Source organism: Staurois parvus, unplaced genomic scaffold, assembly GCF_062004578.1.
Source record: "Staurois parvus isolate SC_StPar_1 unplaced genomic scaffold, SC_StPar_1.0 ptg000437l, whole genome shotgun sequence".
NCBI classification, from domain to species: domain Eukaryota; kingdom Metazoa; phylum Chordata; class Amphibia; order Anura; family Ranidae; genus Staurois; species Staurois parvus.
In genome coordinates this window covers 834,631-856,745 of record NW_028318233.1, presented here as the reverse complement: position 1 = coordinate 856,745, position 22,115 = coordinate 834,631, and the positions used below count along the sequence as shown (strand labels likewise).

The 22,115-nt window shown below is 43.9% G+C and overlaps 1 protein-coding gene across 1 annotated transcript in view; it reads right to left on the bottom strand.

Annotated features, from left to right (window-relative positions):
* LOC149454138 (hexokinase-1) overlaps positions 1-22,115 on the bottom strand; it is an 86,117-nt gene that overhangs the window by 52,886 nt on the left and 11,116 nt on the right. The window contains exon 2 of the mRNA XM_089687743.1: positions 7,656-7,818. Within this exon, the coding sequence (XP_089543869.1) occupies positions 7,656-7,818 (163 nt within the window). The remainder of the gene's footprint in view (positions 1-7,655; positions 7,819-22,115) is intronic.

Here is a 22,115-nt window from a genome sequence, read left to right as displayed (position 1 = left end):
TTATCTATAACGTTCACATAATTTAGTAGAGATTCCAAGATAAAAGAATATAAAAATATTTCAAGGATGCTTTTATTTAATTGGTCTTATCTTTGAGCTAAGAAATATATGAGATGGTCTAAAAAACGATATATTATTATTATACAAGATTTATATATCGCCAAATGCTTGCACAGCACTTTACAACACGAGGGCAGGCAGTACAGTTGCAATACAATTCAATACAGGAGAATTCAGAGTCCTGATCATTAGAGCTTACAATCTAAAAGGGCAAGTTAAGTGAAGTAAAAGGTAATAACTGTGGGGGATGAGCTGATGGAGAACATAAAAGTACAGTTGTTTGGTGGAGGTAGGATAGGATTCTCTGAAGAGGGTTTTCAGAGATCGCCGAAAAGTGGACAGAGTAGGAGATAGTTGGACAGACTGGTATAGAGAGTTCCATAGGATGGGAATGGCTCGGGGGAAGTCCTGGATGTGAGCATGGGAGGAGGAGACAAGGGAGCTAGAGAGCAGGAGGTCCTGGGAGGAACGAAGAGAGAACAAAGAGGAACAAACAGAACTATTTGGTTGGTAATTTAAGACTAGATTAGTGATTATAGTGATATTAAAGTTTTAAAGCAGAACTCCATTCATGCTCCCCCCACACACACTTTCCATTGGCAGGGGCAGAAGGCAAGCATTCATCAATTCTTCGGGACTGAGAGTTGCTCATGTAATAATATGAATGCCTTTCAGTCTCGGAGACCTGAGACGTCCAGACTGCATGATGATGCTTCCACTTGTAAATGACAGGCTGGGCTCACAGGAAATGGGCAGAATGACATGACTGTTGGGTTACTGCATCAAGGAGGAAACTGAGGATGCCAGTGGATCACAGAAAGGGTATGTAGAACTAGGGAGAGAAGCCTTAAAAATATATTGTTGGAGTTCCATTTTAAGTTCTAATATTCAGGTGCAAACAGTATTGTTCTGTGGTCTGTACAGCCCTTTCCTTGAGGTTAAACAGATATATCTCATAAATACATTTTATTTAGGATACGTTTTGTTTTCTATAAAGTATTTCTGAAACTTGGTCAGACTTGGTGTTGGGACTCTCTTGTGATCACAGCTACAGAATAGGTTCTGGTAGATTTAACAGCCTGTCCAACACTGGATAAAGCACAGACGTCTTTCAATTTGTACTTAATTTTTATATCTTATTGAGGCCTCATTTGCTTGGGCAGATGAGGGCGGTAAAAATAAGCAATTTTACCACCTCTCAACTTCCCAGCTGCAAACTAACATGGTTGGCGGCCATATTAGTATACATCACCACAGTTGCAGATTGGCAAAAGTTATACCGCCCGTGATAGTACTGCCGCCAAAAGTCTCTGCAGCCAATCACCAGGCCAAGAACTCCATACTATAGCTCTATGCATGCTTCCACTTTCTCAGGAAGTTATTTCGGCAGTACATCAGGGTGGAGGCGGAGCAGAGAAGATAAGGTACTGCTTGCTTAGTTGCTATGAAGTACTTTGACTAATATGGACAAAATACAGCTCAATGTAGAAGTACTGTATATCTCATTTATTAAAAAAATGAGTAAACCTCAATATTTGCCTGGCCCCAATGACTGACATGGGTTTCCATTCTCAGAACTCCAAACTATCAGGTGTTTGTGGCTCTGAGAAGAAATGTTTTTAACTTTATGCTTTTCCCATGAGTTTTTAAGTTTAAAAACTAACAATTTACAGAATTGTGTTTATTATTACTTTCATTTCATATCTTTACTTCACAAAATCACATTTGAAGTTGAACTTTGATCCGCTTTATTTTAGACATCCTTTGGTGTGGGCCACATATGATGCTAAGCCTCCAAGATTGGAAGATTGTAAATTGAATGCATTCAATGCAGAGAAGTCCGCAGGGTTTGCAATAGAGTGCAAGGAGGAACTCTGCGGACGCTGATGTAAAGGAGAACTATGCAGACCTGGATGTACAGGGAAACTCTGCAGACCCTGATGTAAGGGGGAATGTTGCACACTCTGGTGTAAAGGGGAACTCTGATGTAAGAGGTTCTCTGGTCACCAAAGCCCCCCTTACATCAGAGTTGCAGAGTTCCCCCTTACCTCAGAGTTTGCAGAGTTCCCCTTGCACTGTAAGGGTGAACTCTGCTGAATCTAGTGTAAGGGGGAATGCTGAAAACTCTGATGTGAAGGGGGGCTCTGGTGACCAGAGAACCTCTTACATCAGAGTCTGCAACATTCTCCCTGACATCACAGTCCATAGAGTTCCCCTTTACACCAGAGTCTGCATTGTTCCCCTTTACACCAGAGTGTGCAGAGTGAATACACTAAGGTAAAGGGGTTCACTGATTTAAGAGGGGAGTGAGGACACTGGAGGGACTGCTGGTCAGGTGCACAAGGATTATGTACGGGGGGGGGGGTGTTGGGGGGAGGAAGCTCAGGGACAAGAATAATTTAATGGGCATTTTTCTGCTGTTTATGGACAACAGAAAGTTACATTTTTTACTGGCAACATTGCTAGCTGGGCCAGGGACAGTCAGACTGGGTAAGGAGCTAGCTTATGTTGTTCATCCGTCCAGGAAATGATGTAGGTTCTATCTGATGTGCTGCAGCTTCTAATGCATGCAGTGAAAACATCACAGTGTGCAGTGAAATCAAAGTAAGACAGTTCCATACAGGAGAGGGGGCTGTACAACTATGCAAAACTGAAGGTAAGGAAGGCATGCAGCTTTAATATAGGGTGCACCCATGACATCTAACTTGTGACTAATTAGCATGTTCAGTCTCTGCCAATGAAAATGTAATATAACCCTCATCTGAGTCATTTTGATCTTGTTTTAGTGAAAAATAACACAGCACTTATGTAGTGCTAACCTTGTAAGGGCCACTGTGTTTCTAGGTCCCCCTAAGCTCTGTACAGACAGGCAACACACATTTTCCACACTTGCATCCACAGTCAGTGAACAGTCCATGAGCTTGGTTTTAGTTATTTTATTAGGGGAAATACCTTGGATAGTGTAATAGGGATTATGGGATGCCCAGCTTGACTGAATCATTGCAACTTCATTTCTATGTACAGAAACAGATCCTGAACTGTTCCTTTCCTTGAAAGCCATCAGTTTTTGAGTATCAGTAGCAACAGCCCCTTACAGGCTAGGGACTTGCAGCCCCTCTGAAAATCAGGTTAACGTCTTGGAAACTACATGCAGAGATGTCTCCACTCCACTGTAGAACTGCTCCCAGCTCCACAGCCTGCAGAAACTACCAGCCCTTCTGGCTGCTCTGAAGATCTCTCAGGGCAAGGATAAAGGATTAGGTATAGTGCTGTCCTTTGAAAGCGAGCTACGTGTAGCAGTCTCTACCTGTCAAGGTCCTACCTTTTCCCTGAGGTTATGTTACTCCATGTGCTGGCGTCCATCTTGGATTCTGCTGTGCATGATGGGAACACCAGAACTGGGCACTATGAATACCTGGTGATGCCCTTCGGATTGTGTAACGCGCCCGCGGTTTTTCAGGAATTCATAAACTATGTCCTTCGTGATTTGTTGCAGCAGTGCGTAGTGGTTTACCTGGATGACATCTTGGTTTACTCTACCTCCATGGAGTCCCATGTCCAGGATGTCAAGCAGGTGCTGCAACGATTGCGTGAGAACGGACTCTTTTGTAAACTCGAGAAGTGCGAGTTCCATCGATCCCAGGTTGCCTTTTTGGGCTACATAATTTCCGCTGAGGGATTTTCCATGGACCCTCAGAAGGTTGCGGCGGTTCTGCAGTGGCCTCGTCCCAATGGTCTTCGGCCCATTCAGCGCTTTCTGGGTTTTGCCAACTACTATCAGAAGTTCATCAGGAACTTCTCCACATTGGCAAAGCCTCTCTCTGACCTAACCAAGAAGGGGAGTAACCCTCACGAGTGGCCATCCGAGGCCATCATAGCTTTCGAGGCTCTGAAAGCTGCCTTTGCTTCGGCTCCGATTCTTTCGCATCCCAATCCTGGGTTGCCCTTCGTCCTCGAAGTTGATGCTTCCGAGACGGGAGTAGGGGCTCTCCTGTCTCAGCGTCGGTCGCCCGATGGACCCCTACTTCCCTGCGGGTTCTACTCCAGGAAGCTTTCCTCGGCTGAGTGCAACTACCAGATTGGAGATCGGGAGTTGTTGGTCATCATTCTGGCTCTCAAGGAATGGAGGCACCTGCTCGAGGGTTCCGCGGTTCCGGTCCTCATTCTTACCGATCACAAGAACCTGACTTATCTTTCGGAGGCCAAGAGATTGACACCCCGCCAGGCCAGATGGGCTCTGTTCTTGTCTCGCTTCAACTATGTGGTTTCATATTTGCCTGGTTCCAAGAATGTCAGGGCTGATGCGTTGTCACGGCAATACTCTGAGTTGTCCAGGGAGGACTCTGAGCCAATCTCACTTATACCTCCAGATCAGATCCTGGCTGCCATTCGCACCAGTCTGACCTCTCCCCTTGGGGAGCAGATTTTGGCGGCTCAAACTGATGCTCCTCCCGGGAAGCCGGAGGGTAGATGTTTCGTACCCGAGGGATTGCGCACCCGCCTGCTGCGTACCTACCATAACGCCAAAACTGCCAGGCATCCGGGGAAGAACCAGCTGTGTTGGGTCGTCTCTCGCTTATTCTGGTGGCCAACCCTCCGTGCCGACATTGCCTCTTATGTAGCGGCATGTTCGATCTGTGCCCAGAATAAGTCTCCACGGCATCTCTCTTTGGGTCTTCTGCAACCCATTCCCAATGGCGAGTGTCCTTGGTCACATCTAGGGATGGACTTTATTGTAGACCTCCCGGTGTCTCGGGGTCATACGGTCATCCTCATGATCGTCGATCGGTTTTCCAAGATGTGCCATTGCATTCCACTCAGGAAATTACCCACAGCGCAAGAACTGGCCACGGTCTTTTCCAGGGAGATTTTTCGCCTGCACGGGTTACCTAAGGCGATTGTCTCAGACCGCGGGAGTCAGTTCATGTCCAGATTCTGGCGTGCCTTCTGCTCCCAGTTGGGTATTAGTCTCTCCTTTTCTTCAGCCTACCACCCGCAGTCCAATGGGGCTGCGGAGCGTTCCAATCAGGCCTTAGAACAATTCCTTCGGTGTTATATTTCAGACCATCAGGACGATTGGGCCGATCTCCTGCCGTGGGCAGAGTTTGCCAGGAACTCGGTGGTCAACTCCTCCTCCGGGATGTCTCCCTTCATGGCCAACTATGGGTTCCAACCCGCGGTATTACCTGAGAGGTTCTCACCACAGGACATTCCGGCTGTGGAGAACCATCTTGCTGCCCTGCGTTCTTCATGGGGGCAGATCCAGAGGGCCTTGAGGGACTCAGCTCAGCGCCAGAAGTTCCAGGCTGATCACAAACGGTTGCCCGCTCCTTCATACCAGGTCGGCGATCAGGTGTGGTTGTCTACTCGCAACCTCAATCTTCGGGTGCCCACACCACCCAAACTAGCTCCCCGTTTTGTCGGTCCTTTCCGCATTCTCCGCAAAGTGAATCCGGTGGCCTATGCCCTTGCCCTTCCGTCTGGGATGCGGATCTCCAATATCTTTCATGTTTCCCTGTTGAAGCCTCTGATCTGCAATCGCTTCACTACCTCTCTTCCTCGGCCCCGTCCTGTCCGGGTTGACGGTCATGAGGAGTATGAGCGAGTATCGAGAGTCCAGAATCCGGTGAGCCGGATTCTGGACTCTCGATTGGTGCGCGGTCGATTACAGTTCCTGGTTCATTGGCGCGGTTATGGTCCCGAGTAGCGTTCCTGGGTTCCTTCCGCGGATGTCCATGCTCCTGCCCTCCTCCGCGCTTTTCATACCCGCTTTCCTCAGAAACCTTTTGTTGAGCCGCGGAGGGGGAGGGGCCCTTGAGGAGGAGGTACTGTCAAGGTCCTACCTTTTCCCTGAGGTTATGTTACTCCATGTGCTGGCGTCCATCTTGGATTCTGCTGTGCATGATGGGAATCCTTTTATGCCTTCAGGTTTCTGTGGTCCATCTCCCAGAGGGGTGTGGCTGATGACATATAAGCCTGTGGCCCGCACATGCTCTTTGCACTTGTGTCTTGTGTCTTGGCGTTGCTATTACTCTGTTCTGACTCTCGTGACTCTCCTGGTATCTGATTCGGCTTGTGACTTGACTATTCTTTGTATTCTCCTTTGATCTGACCCTCTGTTGCTGAACCCGGCTCGTGACCTGTGATTCTCGTCTGCTGTCCTGTACTGTTTTGTCCTGTTGTTGTTGACCCCGGCTTGTCTGACTACTCTTTTGTCTCTTCCACCAGCTACACGCCATTGGCGGCGGCCATTACCGCAGCTGAGGTGTCTCGGGGGCCGCGACCTGGTTCCTGGCTGTGTCAAGTCCATCCCCACCATCAGGGGCCCTGGTGAAGGGCAGCCTGGGACTTAGACTCCGCGCCCTGAGGGACTTCGGTCTGTGGGTGGTGGTTGTCGTCAGCCAGTGCGTTACATTGTTAGGCCTGCCTGTCCATTCCTCAGCTCCTGCCCTGACACTACCCATGTAGATTCCTTGGTTGTGCTAATGTCTCACTCTGTCCTCCTTGCTCACACTGCTCCCAGGCCATGATCCTGTTCATGCTGTGATGGTGAATGGACCCTCCTGAGCCAGCCTGAGACCAGCACCCCCTAGACCTAGGGGACCCCTCCCATGCTACCGACAGTCTCCTCAGCACTCCATCTTCCATCGATTGCTTTGCCAGCCTGACTATCCCATATGTATGGGTTGGTCTCACCACTCTACTTGGGCCTCCAAACCTGGGATTGGTTAGACTCCCATAAACATGCAGATTAGGTCTCCACCTCTTCCGCACACTGGCTTCTGGAAGGTTTTATGGTCCTCCAGAGCCAAGTGAAGGCGATTGATTCCCAACCTTTTAAGCCATCCAGCTTGACCTGCAGTAACCCAACCTTAATCACAGATTCACACAGTTACCATGAGTCATACACAATAGATTTACCTACACTACACTAGTAGCACACTAGCGGGTGTTACACTTATACAGAGCTCTCTGCCTATCAGCTACATGTGGTGAATATGAAATATCCATCTGCAATAATTAAATATTTATCTGATGTAAATGAAAAAAATTAATGTTATTACTGAAAAAAAAATTAAGACCTTTTATAATCTAATATTGCACACTTGCTTTAAATTTGGTGCGCTGCTGCTTTTCTAATCTTCACATACACATCTTAACAATAACATATACTTAGTGCACAGCAATACCAAGAATCAACAAATGCTGCTTTCACCTTGGTTGGGATCACACAGAGCAAACGGAGGTAAGTATACCGGCTTTTCAGCTTTGTGGCACACTGCCATAAATGACTTCAAAGATGTCCTATAATAATGAGGACAAGTCACCATGACAGGGGCTCACATGAACAGAATATACAGTATTTTAGTTATTACACAGCACTTTCTTCTCACCTTATCATTATAAGAAGGGAAAAGATTTTCCTTCTACGAATAGTCTGATCCTGACAATGGCTAACTCAGAGCCCAAACAAAAAGATTAATCTCCCACAAATCTGCTTAGTCATAATCTGGACAAAACCTGAACTGAAAGTGTGGGCAATCTGTCCTCAATGCCACTCTGCCTGATCATGACAAGCTGCTCCCTGAACATACCTGTCCCATCGGGAATGGATCTCACAAAGGTGGGAAGCATCTTGACAATTGCTGTTGGGTTTGTATCCCTTGACAGACCATCTTCCATTTCCTTTTTGAACCGAGACATAATATCCGTTAAGGTTTCGTCTGAGAGCCGCATTGCGTACAAATACTTGTCGATCTGTAGACGTATAAATAGACAGGTGGTTGTTACCAAAAACGCTCTTTTAATAAGCAAAAACAAATTCAGATTGTATATTGCACTGTATATATGAATATAGCTGAATGCACAGCACAAACACTTTCATTTAACTATATTCCTCAGTAGGCACAAAGGAAACAAATCCACTTATGTGCACCAAAGACCTTTGCAAACCCAGATATTACCTTGTCATCATCACTGTGCTGTACATAGCTTGTGCAAAAAGCAGAGTTGTGAGAGGAACCCAATAGGTCCCCCCCACCCCCCTCACTAAAGGCTGCCTACAGAAAACTACAGGAGGGGCTGAAACATGATCAGTCACTCTATACACAGGGAGAGCAACAGTGACAGGTCTTTGCTACTGGAAGCTCAAAGGCAAAGTTTCACACTGGATTACTACACAGATCTGGAAGAAATACACAAAGCACACCAAGATTCAAATAAATGCTTGTATTTAGACAATATTTTCTCTTCCCGGAGTTCTGCTTTGAAGGTGTTTTTTTGCTCCAAGAAGCATACATTAACTAGATGGTGGCAATACATAGTTGCCTGTTGTGAAACCTTACCCATTCAGCAAGTGATAAAGCCTGTCATCATGTTTTCAACTGTAAAAATTAGGCTGAAAGTACACTATATTGCCAAAAGTATTGGGACACCCCTCCAAATCATTGGATTCAGGTCTTCCAATCACCTCCATGGCCACAGGTGTATAAAGTCAAGCACCTAGGCATGCAGGCTGCTTCTCCAACATTTGGGAAAGAATGGGTTGTTCTCAAGAGCTCAGTGAATTCAAGCATGGTACCGCGATAGGTTGCCACCTGAGCAATAAGTCCATCCATGAAATTTCCTTGCTATAAATATTCCACGGTCAATTGTTAGTGGTAGTATAGCAAAGTGGAAGCAACTGGGAACAACAGCAACTCATCCACGAAGTGGTAGGCCAGTGTGAGCATGCGGGGTCAGCACATGTTGAAGTGCACAGAAGTCGCCAGCTGTCTGCAGAGTCAATAGCTAAAGACGTCAGATTAGCACAACAACAGTGCATAGAGAGCTTCATGGAATGGGTTTCCATGGCCGAGCAGCTGCATCCAAGCCTTACATCACCAAGTGCAATGCAAAGCCCTGGATGCAGTGGTGTAAAGCACACCGCCACTGGACTCTAGAGCAGTGGAGAAGTGTTCTCTGGAGTGACCAATCACGATTTTCTGTTTGGCAATCCAATGGACGTGTCTGGGTTTGGTGGTTGCTAGGAGAACGGTACTTGCCTGACTGCATTGTGCCAAGTGTATAGTTTGGTTGAGGGGGGATTATTGTGGGGTTGTTTTTCAGGGGTTGGGTTTGGCCCCTTAGCTCCAGTGAAGGGAACTCTTAAGGCATCAGCATACCAAGACATTTTGGACAATTTCATGCTCCCAACTTTCTGGGAAATGTTTGGGGATGGCCCCTTCCTGTTCCAACATGACTGCGCAGCAGTGCACAAAGCAAAGTCCATAAAGACATGGATGAGTGGGTTTGGGGTGGAGGAACTTGACAGGCCTGTACAGAGTTCTGACCTCAACCAGATAGGGGAGGAATTAGAGCGGAGACTACGAGCAAGGCCTTCTTGTCCGTCCAATATCAGTGCCTGACCTCACAAATGTACGTCTGGAAGAATGGTCAAATATTCCCATAGACACCCTCCTAAACCTTGTGGACAACCTTCCCAGAAGAGTTGAAGCTGTTATAGCTGCAAACGGTGGGCCAATTCAATATTGAACCCTACGGACTAAGACTGGAATACCATTAAAGTTCATGTGCGTGTAAAGGCAGGTCGGCTCAATACTTTTGGCAATATAGTGTATATCTAAATCCCAACACTTAGATTTTTAAATTTTATGTAAACTAGAGAATTACATAAGCCCACCTTCCCTGGCTGCCCATGTGAAAAAGGTCTACAGGTGCATTTGGAAAAGGATGGCAATTCCTGGGCAGAAGAATGGTGGCTCTCAACAGTGATTGATACACTGTAAATCGGGTAGAAAAGCAAGATTAGAAGATCTTTTGTGGTTAGAGAATTTGTTTGCGTATGATGAAATACCATGACATAATACCAGTTACTCTGACAGCTGGTGGCACTTTTCCACAGCTATTTAAAGTAAAACTTTAGGTAGACAGGAAGATAAACTGTTGAGATAAATCTGTTTCCTGTTTTACATGGAAAGGATTTCTAAATCTCTATAGCCACTAATTTACAGTCCTTTGCTACACTGGTTAAGCTTTATGGCTTCCTGGATCCGCTGATTGGAAAGAAGTGATGATATTGATTCATTATCTAGACTGGAGGTACAAGGAAGCTGCACTCCCCGTGCGCCGTTTAGGACATATTTAGCCACCAGCGCATGTGCTCTTTAGGAACAACATATGCATGCCATTTATTCAGAGCCCTGTGCCGCAAACATTGACTCCCACGCCCATGCACAAGAGTGACGTCATCGCGGCTCGTCCATTCATACTGCTGAAGCCCGCGAACCTAGAAGGAAGACTGGGTGGAAGCACCTACAGCGGTGATAGCATGCCACTGGAGGGCTTTGTTTTTAGGTAAGTCTGTCATAAAGTGCTAATATGCAGTGCATACTAACACATTATATCTTAAACTGTCCAGAGCCCAATTTTCTTCTTTTTACTGTGCTTTTAGGCTAGGTTCACACCAGCCTATTCACTAAAAAGTGATCTGCGGTGGAATGCTTTTCAGAGTGTGGCTAAGCAGCTGCTTTCAGTTACTCAGGTAGGTGATCCTGCTGCCTCTTGAATGCTTGGATTTCTTTCTTTTTTTTGCCAAACAGCAATTTACAATGGGACTGATGCAACTGCAAGCCAAGTGTTTGGCTCACAGTTGTGGCACAGCTCTACTGACTTCAATGGCTGGTGGTGCCACTTGTTGACCCGACACCCTGTAACAAATTTGCTGCAAGTGCGATGCAAAACATCACCGCCGCAACACATGACCAGTCTCCTCGGACGGAGTATGACCTTTAGGTTGATGTTGGAGGGTGGTAAAACTACAGTTCAGCATCCTGTTTTTGCAGCCATTCCCCCAGCCACCCTTGTAATAGAGGCCTTTTTCCCTTTCCTTCATGTCTGATAAGGTAATAAAGTGAGGGAACTTTACAATAGCAACAACGACAGAAATACAAAGACATTTTTAGTACAGTAGGGGAAGGCTAGAACCCCTTTTAGATGTTTATTTTTGTCTGTGTCCCTGTTACAGATTTTCCTTCACGTCTTGTCTGCTAAAACTGTTGTCAGCTAGACAGCAAGGCTAGGTTCACACGTATGTCTGCATACATATGCGGTTTTTAATGTGTTTTTTTAATCACTCCCGTTGAAGCCTATGGGGCCAAAAGCACGTACTGAAGTGAGTCACATGGGCCCCATAGCCAGTAATAGGATTTCTCTTGCTGTGCGTTGTGGCATGACAGCTGAGACGTGACAAATCGCACAGGTGTGAATGGGGACAAGCAGAGGGAAGAAATCTCTAACAGAGCCCCAGATAGGAGATAACAGACGGGTTCAAATCCTTCCCCACTCTATCCAAAACAGCAAAAAAGGTTTCTGGTTTGACATACAATGTAAAGCTGTCATTTCTGACTGATGAATACAATGTGATTCCTTTAAGTTCACAGACCATATTTAAAGAAGAAGCAGTGAAATATTCTAAGTATTACTATGGAATTTGTAGCATCATTTCAAGCAGGATGGGGCATGCTCTATGGGTTGACATTCCCTATGGAAATGAACTCATTTACTTTGACCATTTTTTAAAATGTAGTTTAGTTTTTATAATCATTTGACTGAAGAATAGAGTCGTATATTGAGCTTTTATCAATCTTATCGGCATCTGAATATTCATCTTTGAAGAATTTTGGCCCTGTCTATTGGATGCAGTTATAAAAAAGAGAAACATGTCCATAGCAACAAATCATGCGATAAATCATGCAATTACTTTGTCTAACCCCCTGGTGCCCATGTGGTTTGCAGGCTGGCTGTAGCCCGGTGGCCTTCTGCATACAGCTCAACAGCTATTGGGTACCAGATTGTACTTTGATGCGGAGTTATCTCCAATCACAGTATCAGTCAGAGAGAGGTGTGGGAGTGTGTGATCAGGTAATGACCACCAATGAGGGCCGATTTTCGACCCATCTATGGCCTGCATAACACAGATACATGCAATTAACTTAAAGTGACATATTTTTTATTCTTCATAAATAATCCATACACATCCACTACTTAATGCCCCTGTAACCCATTTTCTTTAAATTGTTTCTCACTGTGTTTTTTTGCCTCCTTGTATTGTCCTCTATGAGCTCCCAAACCTCTCCTTATCCTTCTCGCATTTGTTTTGAACGAGCATTGCATGTTAGTTGCGCTCATGTGCACTGTTTTATGCACACAGTCCACAGTCTATCTAGGGAGTGAGCAGGAGCAGGTAACTACAGTATGTATCTACCAACAGTGGGAGCATGGAGAATGGATGTAGCCACCCCTAACAGGTAATCAGATTACAGACAAAAAAAAATTCTGGAATTTTTAGGAGGCTAAGACCCCGGGCACACCGGGTGCGCCTTGGAATGTGATTTGCCATGCCATGCGACTTGCAAATTGCATGGAAAGTTGCACCGTATTGTCCGCAATTACAGCGGTCATATCTGTGGGATTCCGATTTGGTCTTGCAAGCCACAGATGTCTTGCAAGTCGCACCGCAAGTCGAACCAAAAGTCGGAATACCAAATCGTGCGACTTCCAGTGAAGTTCAAAGTCGGATCAGTGTGACCGGGGTGTAAGAGCAATAGAAGGGACTTTTTTACTTACATGCTTAAAGGAAAAATGCAGACAAAGCTCTACACTCCTGTGACCCATTTTCAGCTGACAATGGGCTGAAGCCTGCTGTCTGCTGACGTCACTCAGCCAGTTCAGGCTGGGGAAAGATCCCGACTTTAAAGTTGGGATCCACCCCAAAGCCTAGAGCAGCACCTGGCTCAGCCTGAGCCATTCGTTTCCTTCCCCTCCTGTGAGCAGGGGGGGGGGGGGGGGGGAAAGTCACCGCTCTCTGCCCTATACAGCTGTGAGAATTCAGTGATCAGCGGTCATATAATCGCTGGGTTCTCACACTTAGAGCCAGCAAGAAACAGATGCAGCATTGGACCGATGCTGCATCCACCTACGTAAGTATAACTTTGGAAAAAAAGCCCATACTTCTCTTTAAAATATATTTTTTTATTATTATCTAGTAAAAAATAATGTATCTGATCCTGCTGGCTAGGCGCAGCATCTATCACTGTCACCCTCTGGCCTCAAATCCATAGCTGCATAAGGCTAGATTCAAATCTGTGCGGGTGGTGCCGCTGCAGATCCACACAAAAACCACCCGCACAGAAGAATGCGGACCTGCGGGTGGGTTCCATTAATTCAAATGGCATGCCGCCTGCACTGGAAATTGCAACCACACTGGGAAACGAGGTTCCCGTGTGAGCTGCGTTTTCAGAAGTGCAGGGACTTCTTCCCTACGTGTCCTGGGGCACGGGAGTCCATTCAAATGAATGGGCTCTCGTGCCCTCGCAAAACGCGGCCCGCAGGAATGCACATATTTGAACCAGGGCTAAATGTACCTTACAAGCCATATTGCTATATAACTATATATATTGAATTCCAAATGATCTCGAACAGTTTTTGGCTGTATTTGTCTTTTTTCTCTTGTTTGACATGTTGTGTTTTTGTATTTACACTAAAAACATTTATAAATAAGATCTGATAAAAAAAAAAAAAAAACGCTCTGTGTACCAGAAGATTTTGAGTGTAAGCAGTTAGGGATTGTAGTACAACCTGATATTATACAGTATATTACAAAATGCTTATAATGTCTTTTGCAGTATCGTCCTTTTATATCACTTTTACTTAGTCGTTCGAATGATCAGGTGACATGAATGACCTACGCGGTGTGATGCTGCTGTAATATGAACCAGTGTTGATATTTAAGCCTCTAGGAGTCATTTCCGTTCTCTAAGGAAAAGAATGCAGCAGAACTGGCATTAAATGTTTGCATATATAGTGGGGGGAGGGGGGTTACTTGCACTGGAGGACTATAAAGTCTACGAAAGCAAAATCTCTATACACCTCTGTGTACACTGAATAATGTACATTCTACACAGTAATCACGTGTCAGCAGTTTTGTACAGCTATACAAATGTCTACATTTATACTTTTCTACAGTATATGGGAAAATGTCCTTTAGGCTCCATTCACACTATAGCGTTTTGCGAACACACATATAAGCACACAATTTTGCTCATTTATTACATGTGCAAAAAAACATGCATGTCACGCTTGCAGTGCTATTCATTGTTAATGAAAAAAGTGGCACACTGCAACAGTTAAAAAAACGTGTGAAGCTTGAGGTCCCATTTGTCGTGTATAGGACAGCATACTGAAATGAGAAGGCTGCTATATGCGTGTAGTGCAACAATCAGTATATATATATATATATATATATATATATATATATATATATATATAAAAAGATCCTAGATTGTAAGCTCCAAGGAGCAGGGCCCTCGAACCCCTCGTGTACTGAATCGTATTGTTACTGTACCGTCTCGTGTACTGTCTCCCATTATAATGTACAGCGGTGAGCAAACTGTTGGCGCTATATAAATCCTGTATAATAATAATAATAAATATATATATATATATATATATATATATACCCAATGTCTCCCTTCATAGAGTGAAACCCCTCTTCTGGCACTTCTGAGGAAGAGATTGGCTGTCATCCCCAAACGCATCAAGCACCCTATTATGATTCGAACCCCACTTTTCTTCCTTGTACACCAATTGTAACAGAAATGTAATTAAACTTAACATACAGAATCCTCCTGTGCTCTTATGTGATATGACACAATGATGAGGAAAAATTAAATTACAATGAGTAAAAATTGAAAAAAGCTGCTAACATCTGATCCTACACCAATAGGCCTCAAGAGCATAAAAATAATATAAACTGATGTAGCGCTTATATAAACAGACAGTATAATGACCCCACAGTGAAACATATATATCACAGGTCTAATGTGGACCATATATAGTGAGTGACCAAAAGAAACACGGGGAGTAACCCCTTATCCGCATAAGGATAATAAACACGTGACCCCCTTAGCCACAATGTGGGACATAAACAAATAATTAATGTGTCTCTACACAGGGATCAAAATGTGAATTAAAACAGCACTGCAAAACAACCAACAGATATCAGAAAAAAAGTCCAGTGATCTGTGTCACATTCCTTCTGGTCATGCAAAAGTGAGGAATGTGTGTGATCCCACACACCCTGAATGTGATCCAATTATAGCTGAAATGGCCTCTCACCTCCTCCCTGCGACCCTACAGGGCCACAGAGCCTTAGTTATACCACCACTGGGTCTAGGCAGCACTCCTCACGAGTTGATGGCTTGAGAGTGTTCCCCAGCAAACTGTTTCCACCTTTTCAGAGATATCCTTAAGGGCCAGTGAGCAGGATGGATCATAGCTCAAATACCCATAAAACAAAAGAAGAACACATCCTGCGAATCGGATCTTGACCAGGTCCAGCGGGTGCAGCACCAGGGTGGAGATGACAGAAATGTAATGTATAACCGCCATATTATGTTTGTTTATGGAAGTTTTAACATTTTGTGTTAAATAAAATATGGTTCTAAACTTTTACAAACCTAATGGATCTATCCGCTTTTTTTGGGACATAAAAATCCCATAATAAAGAGAGTTTTTTTATGAAGTTTTATAAGGGATGATGGCACTACTTGTTACCACACCTGCTATTTCCATAGAGTGAATGCGTTGTTGGTTTAAATCCAAAAGGCAACACTACCTGCATTGAATCTGCATGCGTAGGTTTCCTCCCACACTCCAAAGACATGCTGGTAGGTTAATTGGCTCCTGTCCAAATTGGCCCTAGTATGTGTATGTATGAAGTAGACTGTAAGCTCCTTGAGGGCAAAGCCTGATGTGAATGTACACTATATAAAGCACTGCGTAAATTGTCTGCACTGTATAAATAGCTGTAATAAATAATAAACATGTATGTATATATGTATATATGTTTTTCTTTACACTGGTATTCTTAACAAACCATAAACTCAAAACAACAACTGGCTAATATGAGTAGTATGTACCAAAATACAAAACAAATTCAAGGGCTTATCAAACCAAGTATATCTGCAATGAAGTTGTGTCTCTCAGGAAAATATGGTCTATTACTACACAAGGCCGACTTCCTGTTCAACAATCAAGTTGAAACCTCAATCTATTTCCTGTCTGTGACTCAGCTGACTACACAACTGGTTACACTAAGCTCCACATTCAATGATAATGGTGGGAATTCAAGAATGCTGCTGCACCACTTGTCTGGCATCAATTTCTCTTGTTAAAGTGGTTGTAAAGGCTCAAGGTTTTTTACCTACATGCATTCTATGCGTGAAGGTAAAAAACCTGTGTGCAGCAGCACCCCCAGCCCCCTCAATAGTTAACAGAACCTCATCGCGATGCAGCGATGTGAACGACAGCTCCCACTGCTGTCAATAACAGCCAGTCAGCCAATGAGGAGAGAGCGGGGATGGGATCAAGCTGAGGCTCCGTGTGTGAATGGACACACAGAGCAGCGGGTGCCCCCATAGCAAGCTGCTTGCTATGGGGACACCCGACGGACAGGAGGAGCCAGGAGAGCATACAGGGGGACCTGAGAAAAGCAGGATCCAGGCTGCTCTGTGCAAAACCACTGCACACAGCAGGTAAGTATAGACATGAACCTTTAGAATCGCTTTAGTGTTTTGCACCAAATTCATGAAGCATCTGCAACAAGTTTGGCTCTGAGCAGGGGCGGACTGACCATTCGGGCACTCCCCGAGGGCCCGGGGTCAGAAGGGCGCCCCATGAGATGCCCCTGGTACTTTTCATAGGCTTTGTTGGGTGTGGTTTGAGTGTGGTCAAAGACACAGGGGCCCCATGATCCCCTTTTGTCCAGGGGCCCCATGAGTTGTCAGTCCGGCCCTGACTCTGACAGCGATTTGTACACCAAGTTCAGGTAATTCTAAAAGGCACCACTTTTACATTGTGAAGCACTGAATGAGCCCAATTCAAAATACAATGCTGACAGTTTATATGGGCAGTACAGTGGCTAAATGGTTAGCACTTCCGCCTGGCAGTACTAGGGTCGTTGGTTCAAATCCCCACCACGGCACCACCTTCCTGGAGTTTGCAAGTTCTCCCTGTGTCTGCGTGGGTTTCCTCCGGGTACTCCAGTTTCCTCCCACACTCCAAAGACATGCTGGTAGGTAATTGGATCCTGTCTATATTGGCCCTAGTATGTGTATGTATGAATGTAGGTTAGGGACCTTAGATTGTACACTCCTTGAGGGTTAGGGACTGATGTGAATGTACTATATATATGTAAAGCGCTGCGTAAATTGACGGTGCTATATAAGTACCTGAAATAAATAAAAATAATACGTATGTTATGAAAGTGGAGATAATTAAGATCAACTGTCTTTAGTGTACAGAGAGACCCTGGCTGAGAGAGAAAGGGTCGCACGTGCATTCTAAAAGTGGCGCAGCATGCACCAAATTCAAGTGCGACTTCTGGAATGCACATGAGACACTTTTGCAAAATCTGTCAGCACCAGTCTTTATGAATTCCAGGGAATACATTCTCCACAGGTAAAGGAAGTTTTACCACCATGACTAAATGTCATTCAGTAGTTGGGTGTGAATTCTCTTCTTACACTTAACATTGTGATAGGCTGTGTTCATATTAGCCGAGCTCCAGTCAGATATAGAGAATACAACCTAACCTAGTTATACTTTCATTAACCACTTCAAGTCCGGACACTTTCACCCCCTTCCTGTCCAGGCCAATTTTCAGTTTTCAGCGCTAACACACTTTGCATGACAATTGCACGGTCATGCAACACTGTACCCAAAGAAATTTTTTTGGCATTTTTTTATACACATAAAACTTTCTTTTGGTGGTATTTATTCATGGGTTTTTTTTTTCATTTTTCTTTACTATATATTTTCATTTATATAACAAAGACCAAAAATTTTGAAAAAAAAGTGTTTTTCTTATAAAATTTTGCAAATAAATAACCTTTCTTCATAAATATTTGCCAAAATGTCTTCAGCTATCTTTTTGGTAAAAAAAAAAAAAAGCAAAAACCAAATCAGTTTATTAAAAAAAATATAATTTTTCAAAATTAGTTCTATACATTTTTATTTAATTTTTGTATATTATTATTTATGTATTTATTTATTTTTTACATACTGTCACCCTAGTAGTACAGTGTCACCATACTACGCAAACAGGCAATGGGAGCGCGCACAGGCAATGGATGCAGGGGGATGTTTAGAAACGCCCTCCCCGCATCAGCAACACTCCCGTCTGGCTGTTTATCGGCATGGGTTGGACGGGACGAAGTTAAAGGATAAGTTCATATTTTTAAAAAAGAAATAATAAATACACATCTTTTTGCAGATAAATAAATATATGTATTGATTAATTTTTTTGACTTGGAGCCTGTAAAGCATTGCAGCAATCAGCAGATCTTAGGTGCAAATGGAGGACTCATGCAGACTTGTCAATGTACCTGTCTGCTCATACCACAGGTAGGTACACACTAGCAGGAAGAGACAATGATTGACCACAGAGCTCAACAACACCATGGTAGTCCATTAAGAGATACAAGCCGACAGCCACAAAGGCTGCTTTTGATGTCTTCACCATGTGAGTGTACAGTATATGTGGATATCTTTAATACACTTAGTGGCTTGCAGTCTGCACTGTGGTCTTCACTTACAGTACATGATACTTATCACTTGCCTTACATGATACCTATACTGGGGAAACTGGTGGCCACAAAGGCTTGGTTCACACCAATGTTGTTTGCGTCTGATTCATTTCTACAGTGCTCTTTTGCATTTTTGCACACGCATTTTTAATGTGTTTTGCATTTTTTATGGGGTTTATTTGGCCAACTTGTAGCTGGGCAAATTAAAAAATGCAAAATGCATGAAAAACATGCCAAAAATGCACTACATGAGTTTTCTGCAACATTTCTATTGAAGTCTATTGAACCAAAAACGCTTTGTTTTGTGTTTAAAAAAATCCCTGACCCTTTCCAAAAATGCAGCAGCTGAGAAATGCATAGATGTGAATGTGTCCCATAGGAAACCATGTTAAATGGACTCTAGTGTGTTTCTGCAAAAAACTCATTGGTGTGAACCAAGCCTAAGGGCTCATGTACACTGCAGCTGCTAAACTTGCGTTTAGGAGCTGTTAAGCGTTTTTTTTCAGCAGCCCCTGAACTCACCCTAATGTTTTCCTATGTGTCCATGTACACATCTTCATTTACAGTTGTTTACAGGCAGTTGAGTTTACAGTAATTTTTTTTTAACGCAACAAACTTGCGTTCAGACATCGATTTTATCAGCATTTCAAATGCAAAATGCTTGTAAATGTGCCTAAACGCATCTAAACGCTGCAAATCGAGTTAATAAGCGTTTGCATTTGAAATTTTTTTTTTAACTCTTCCAGTTCCCAATGCTGTCCAGAGCCTTTTTTCATCATGAAAAATACATGCAAAGAGTTTTCAAGGTGCTCAGATGGACAAAACACTGAACACAGGATGTTCCTACCAAGCTTGTCACACATTGTAATGACCAATTCATAAATTCGTATGAATATAATTTAGGGACCTTAGATTGTACACCCCTTGAGGGTTAGGGACTGATGTGAATGTTCAATATGTATGTGTAAAGCGCTGTGTAAATTGACAGCGCTATACAAGTACCTGAATTAAATAAATAAATAAATTCACACCTCAGACCTCTCCCACCCTTGGAAACAAAATATATGTTAATGCCCAATCACACCTCAAATTCCTCATGAAGATCCCCTGCCAGGTGACCTTAATGGCTCACTCCACCAGACACCTTTCCCACCCTTGGAAACAAAAGACATGTTAATGAGCAACCAGGGGCGGACTGACAACTCATGGGGCCCCCGGGCAACAGGGGATCATGGGGCCCCTGTGTCCTTGACTAAACTCAAAAAAGCCTATGAAAAAGGTACCAGGGGCATCTCATAGGGCCCCCTACTGACCCTGGGCCCTCGGGCAGTGCCTGAGTTTCCAAATGGTCAGTCCGCCCCTGTGAGCAACTCACACCTAATTATCTCAACACATACTGCTCTCTCTGCTTCTACTCTCTGTATTTCTCTGAAACAGTCTAAAATATTTAATAATTTACCACTTTTCAGTGCATTCTGGGCATTTGGGAGGCTCTCCTGTGCTTATCTTTAAAAAATGCTTCTAAACGCAAAGATGCATAAACGCGTTCTGCAAACGTGGCTAAACAGACGTTTTTTAACCTACGTTTTCCAGCAGTCAGTTTCCATCGTTCAGAAACGACCCGTGTACATGGGGCCTAAGAAAGTCCTTTGAGTGCAAGCTCTGATACATCTTTAACAAGCGTTTTTGACCTCCATTTGCTTGCGGGGTCCATCTTATCAGGTGAGAAGACACCCGGATGTGCTGCTGGTGGTCACAACAGTGGTTTTCCAAGTGGTGAAAAATGTGATTCTCTGGTGACACACAGAAGAAATTGGATGTGTTTCCAAGTCTACTAAATTAATGTAATGCAGCTATATCCTAGGAATATAGGGCACTATTTTTAACCCCAAACTGAAATAACACGGAAAAAGATTGATTTATTAAAAGCATCCATGATCACAGCCAAAGTACAGTTCCCAAGGACACCAATGATGATTCATATAAATGATTCATGCTCTTCAGGATCTAAACCTTCATTGTTATAAGTGCTACATAATGCACATTGTGAAGGGGAAGAATAGGGCCACGGGCCCCAGAGGTGGCAGAAAGCTGTGTATAGTGGAAGCCAAGCAGAAAGTCACTCAGCCTGAAAACCCCAGAAGGGCCACTAAACCCCATAAGCAATATCACTGCAATTCTACAGCTTGTATACAACATACGAACTCCAAGTCGTATAGAAGAATGGTATTACGTAGATGCCTTGTGGAAATATCATGTGGCACATTTATCATAATAAATTATTACAAAAAAGGCCTTAAAATGTTCTCTTGCCCTTAAAAAAAACTGCTGCATGTGGCTCATGACCACCAGTCACCTGACCATATGCCTAGGCATTGCTCATGTTATCACAGATAAAGGGGAAGATCAGAATTTAGCAAGTCTGCCTGAACATCAGTCTTTAACAGCTTCTTTAGCTGACGTTACCTGGCCAAATTCCTAGATGGTTATGTATTGTAGTAAACCAGAGCTGCATTTTCTGACTATTACAGTGCTTTTTTTCCAATAATGCATTATTATTAAAGGCCAAGATGGTTCAGATGGGGAGTAGGAAGTCATTTTACAACATAATTTACCCATATATATTAGACAGCGGTCTCTTGATACTGCATATTCAAGACAGTGACAGTCAATATGTCTATGGGTAATAACAAAGCTGTAATGTAAACAGGAGACTCAAGTCTATCAGTTTGGCGTGTCCTGACAGGTGTTGTATGATCACCACTCCCAGAGGAGCAGCTCTTATAATGGAGAATAACTGTTTTATCTTCATTACATGGACTTCCGGATTCCGAGACGCCAGCAGTCTGCACTTGCCCAGAACTGGTAGTATAATGGAGGAATAACAGGATCAATTAAAATGAATATGGCAGAGAAAATTAATGTTGTAGAGCAGGGGTCTCCAAACATTCTAAACAAATGGCCAGTTCATTGTCCATAAGTTTTCAGGGGGGCTGGACTGTGGCCAACAGGAGTGGAAATTTTCCTGCCATCAGTGGGAGTAAACATCGCCACATTTGGTATCAGGGGGAGGAATAGTGCCCCATTGATGGTATCATTGGGAGGAATAGTGCCCCATTCTTGGAATCATTGGGAAGAATAGTGCCCTATTCTTGGTATCATTGGGAGGAATAGTGCCCCATTCTTGGTATCATTGGGAGGAATAGTGCCCCATTGATGGTATCATTGGGAGAAATAGTGCCCCATTCTTGGTATCATTGGGAGGAATAGTGCCCCATTCTTGGTATCACTGGGAGGAATAGTACCCCATTGATGGTATCGTTGGGAGGAATAGTGCCCCATTGATGGTATCAATGGGAGGAATAGTGCCCCATTCTTGGTATCATTGGGAGGAATAGTGTCCCATTC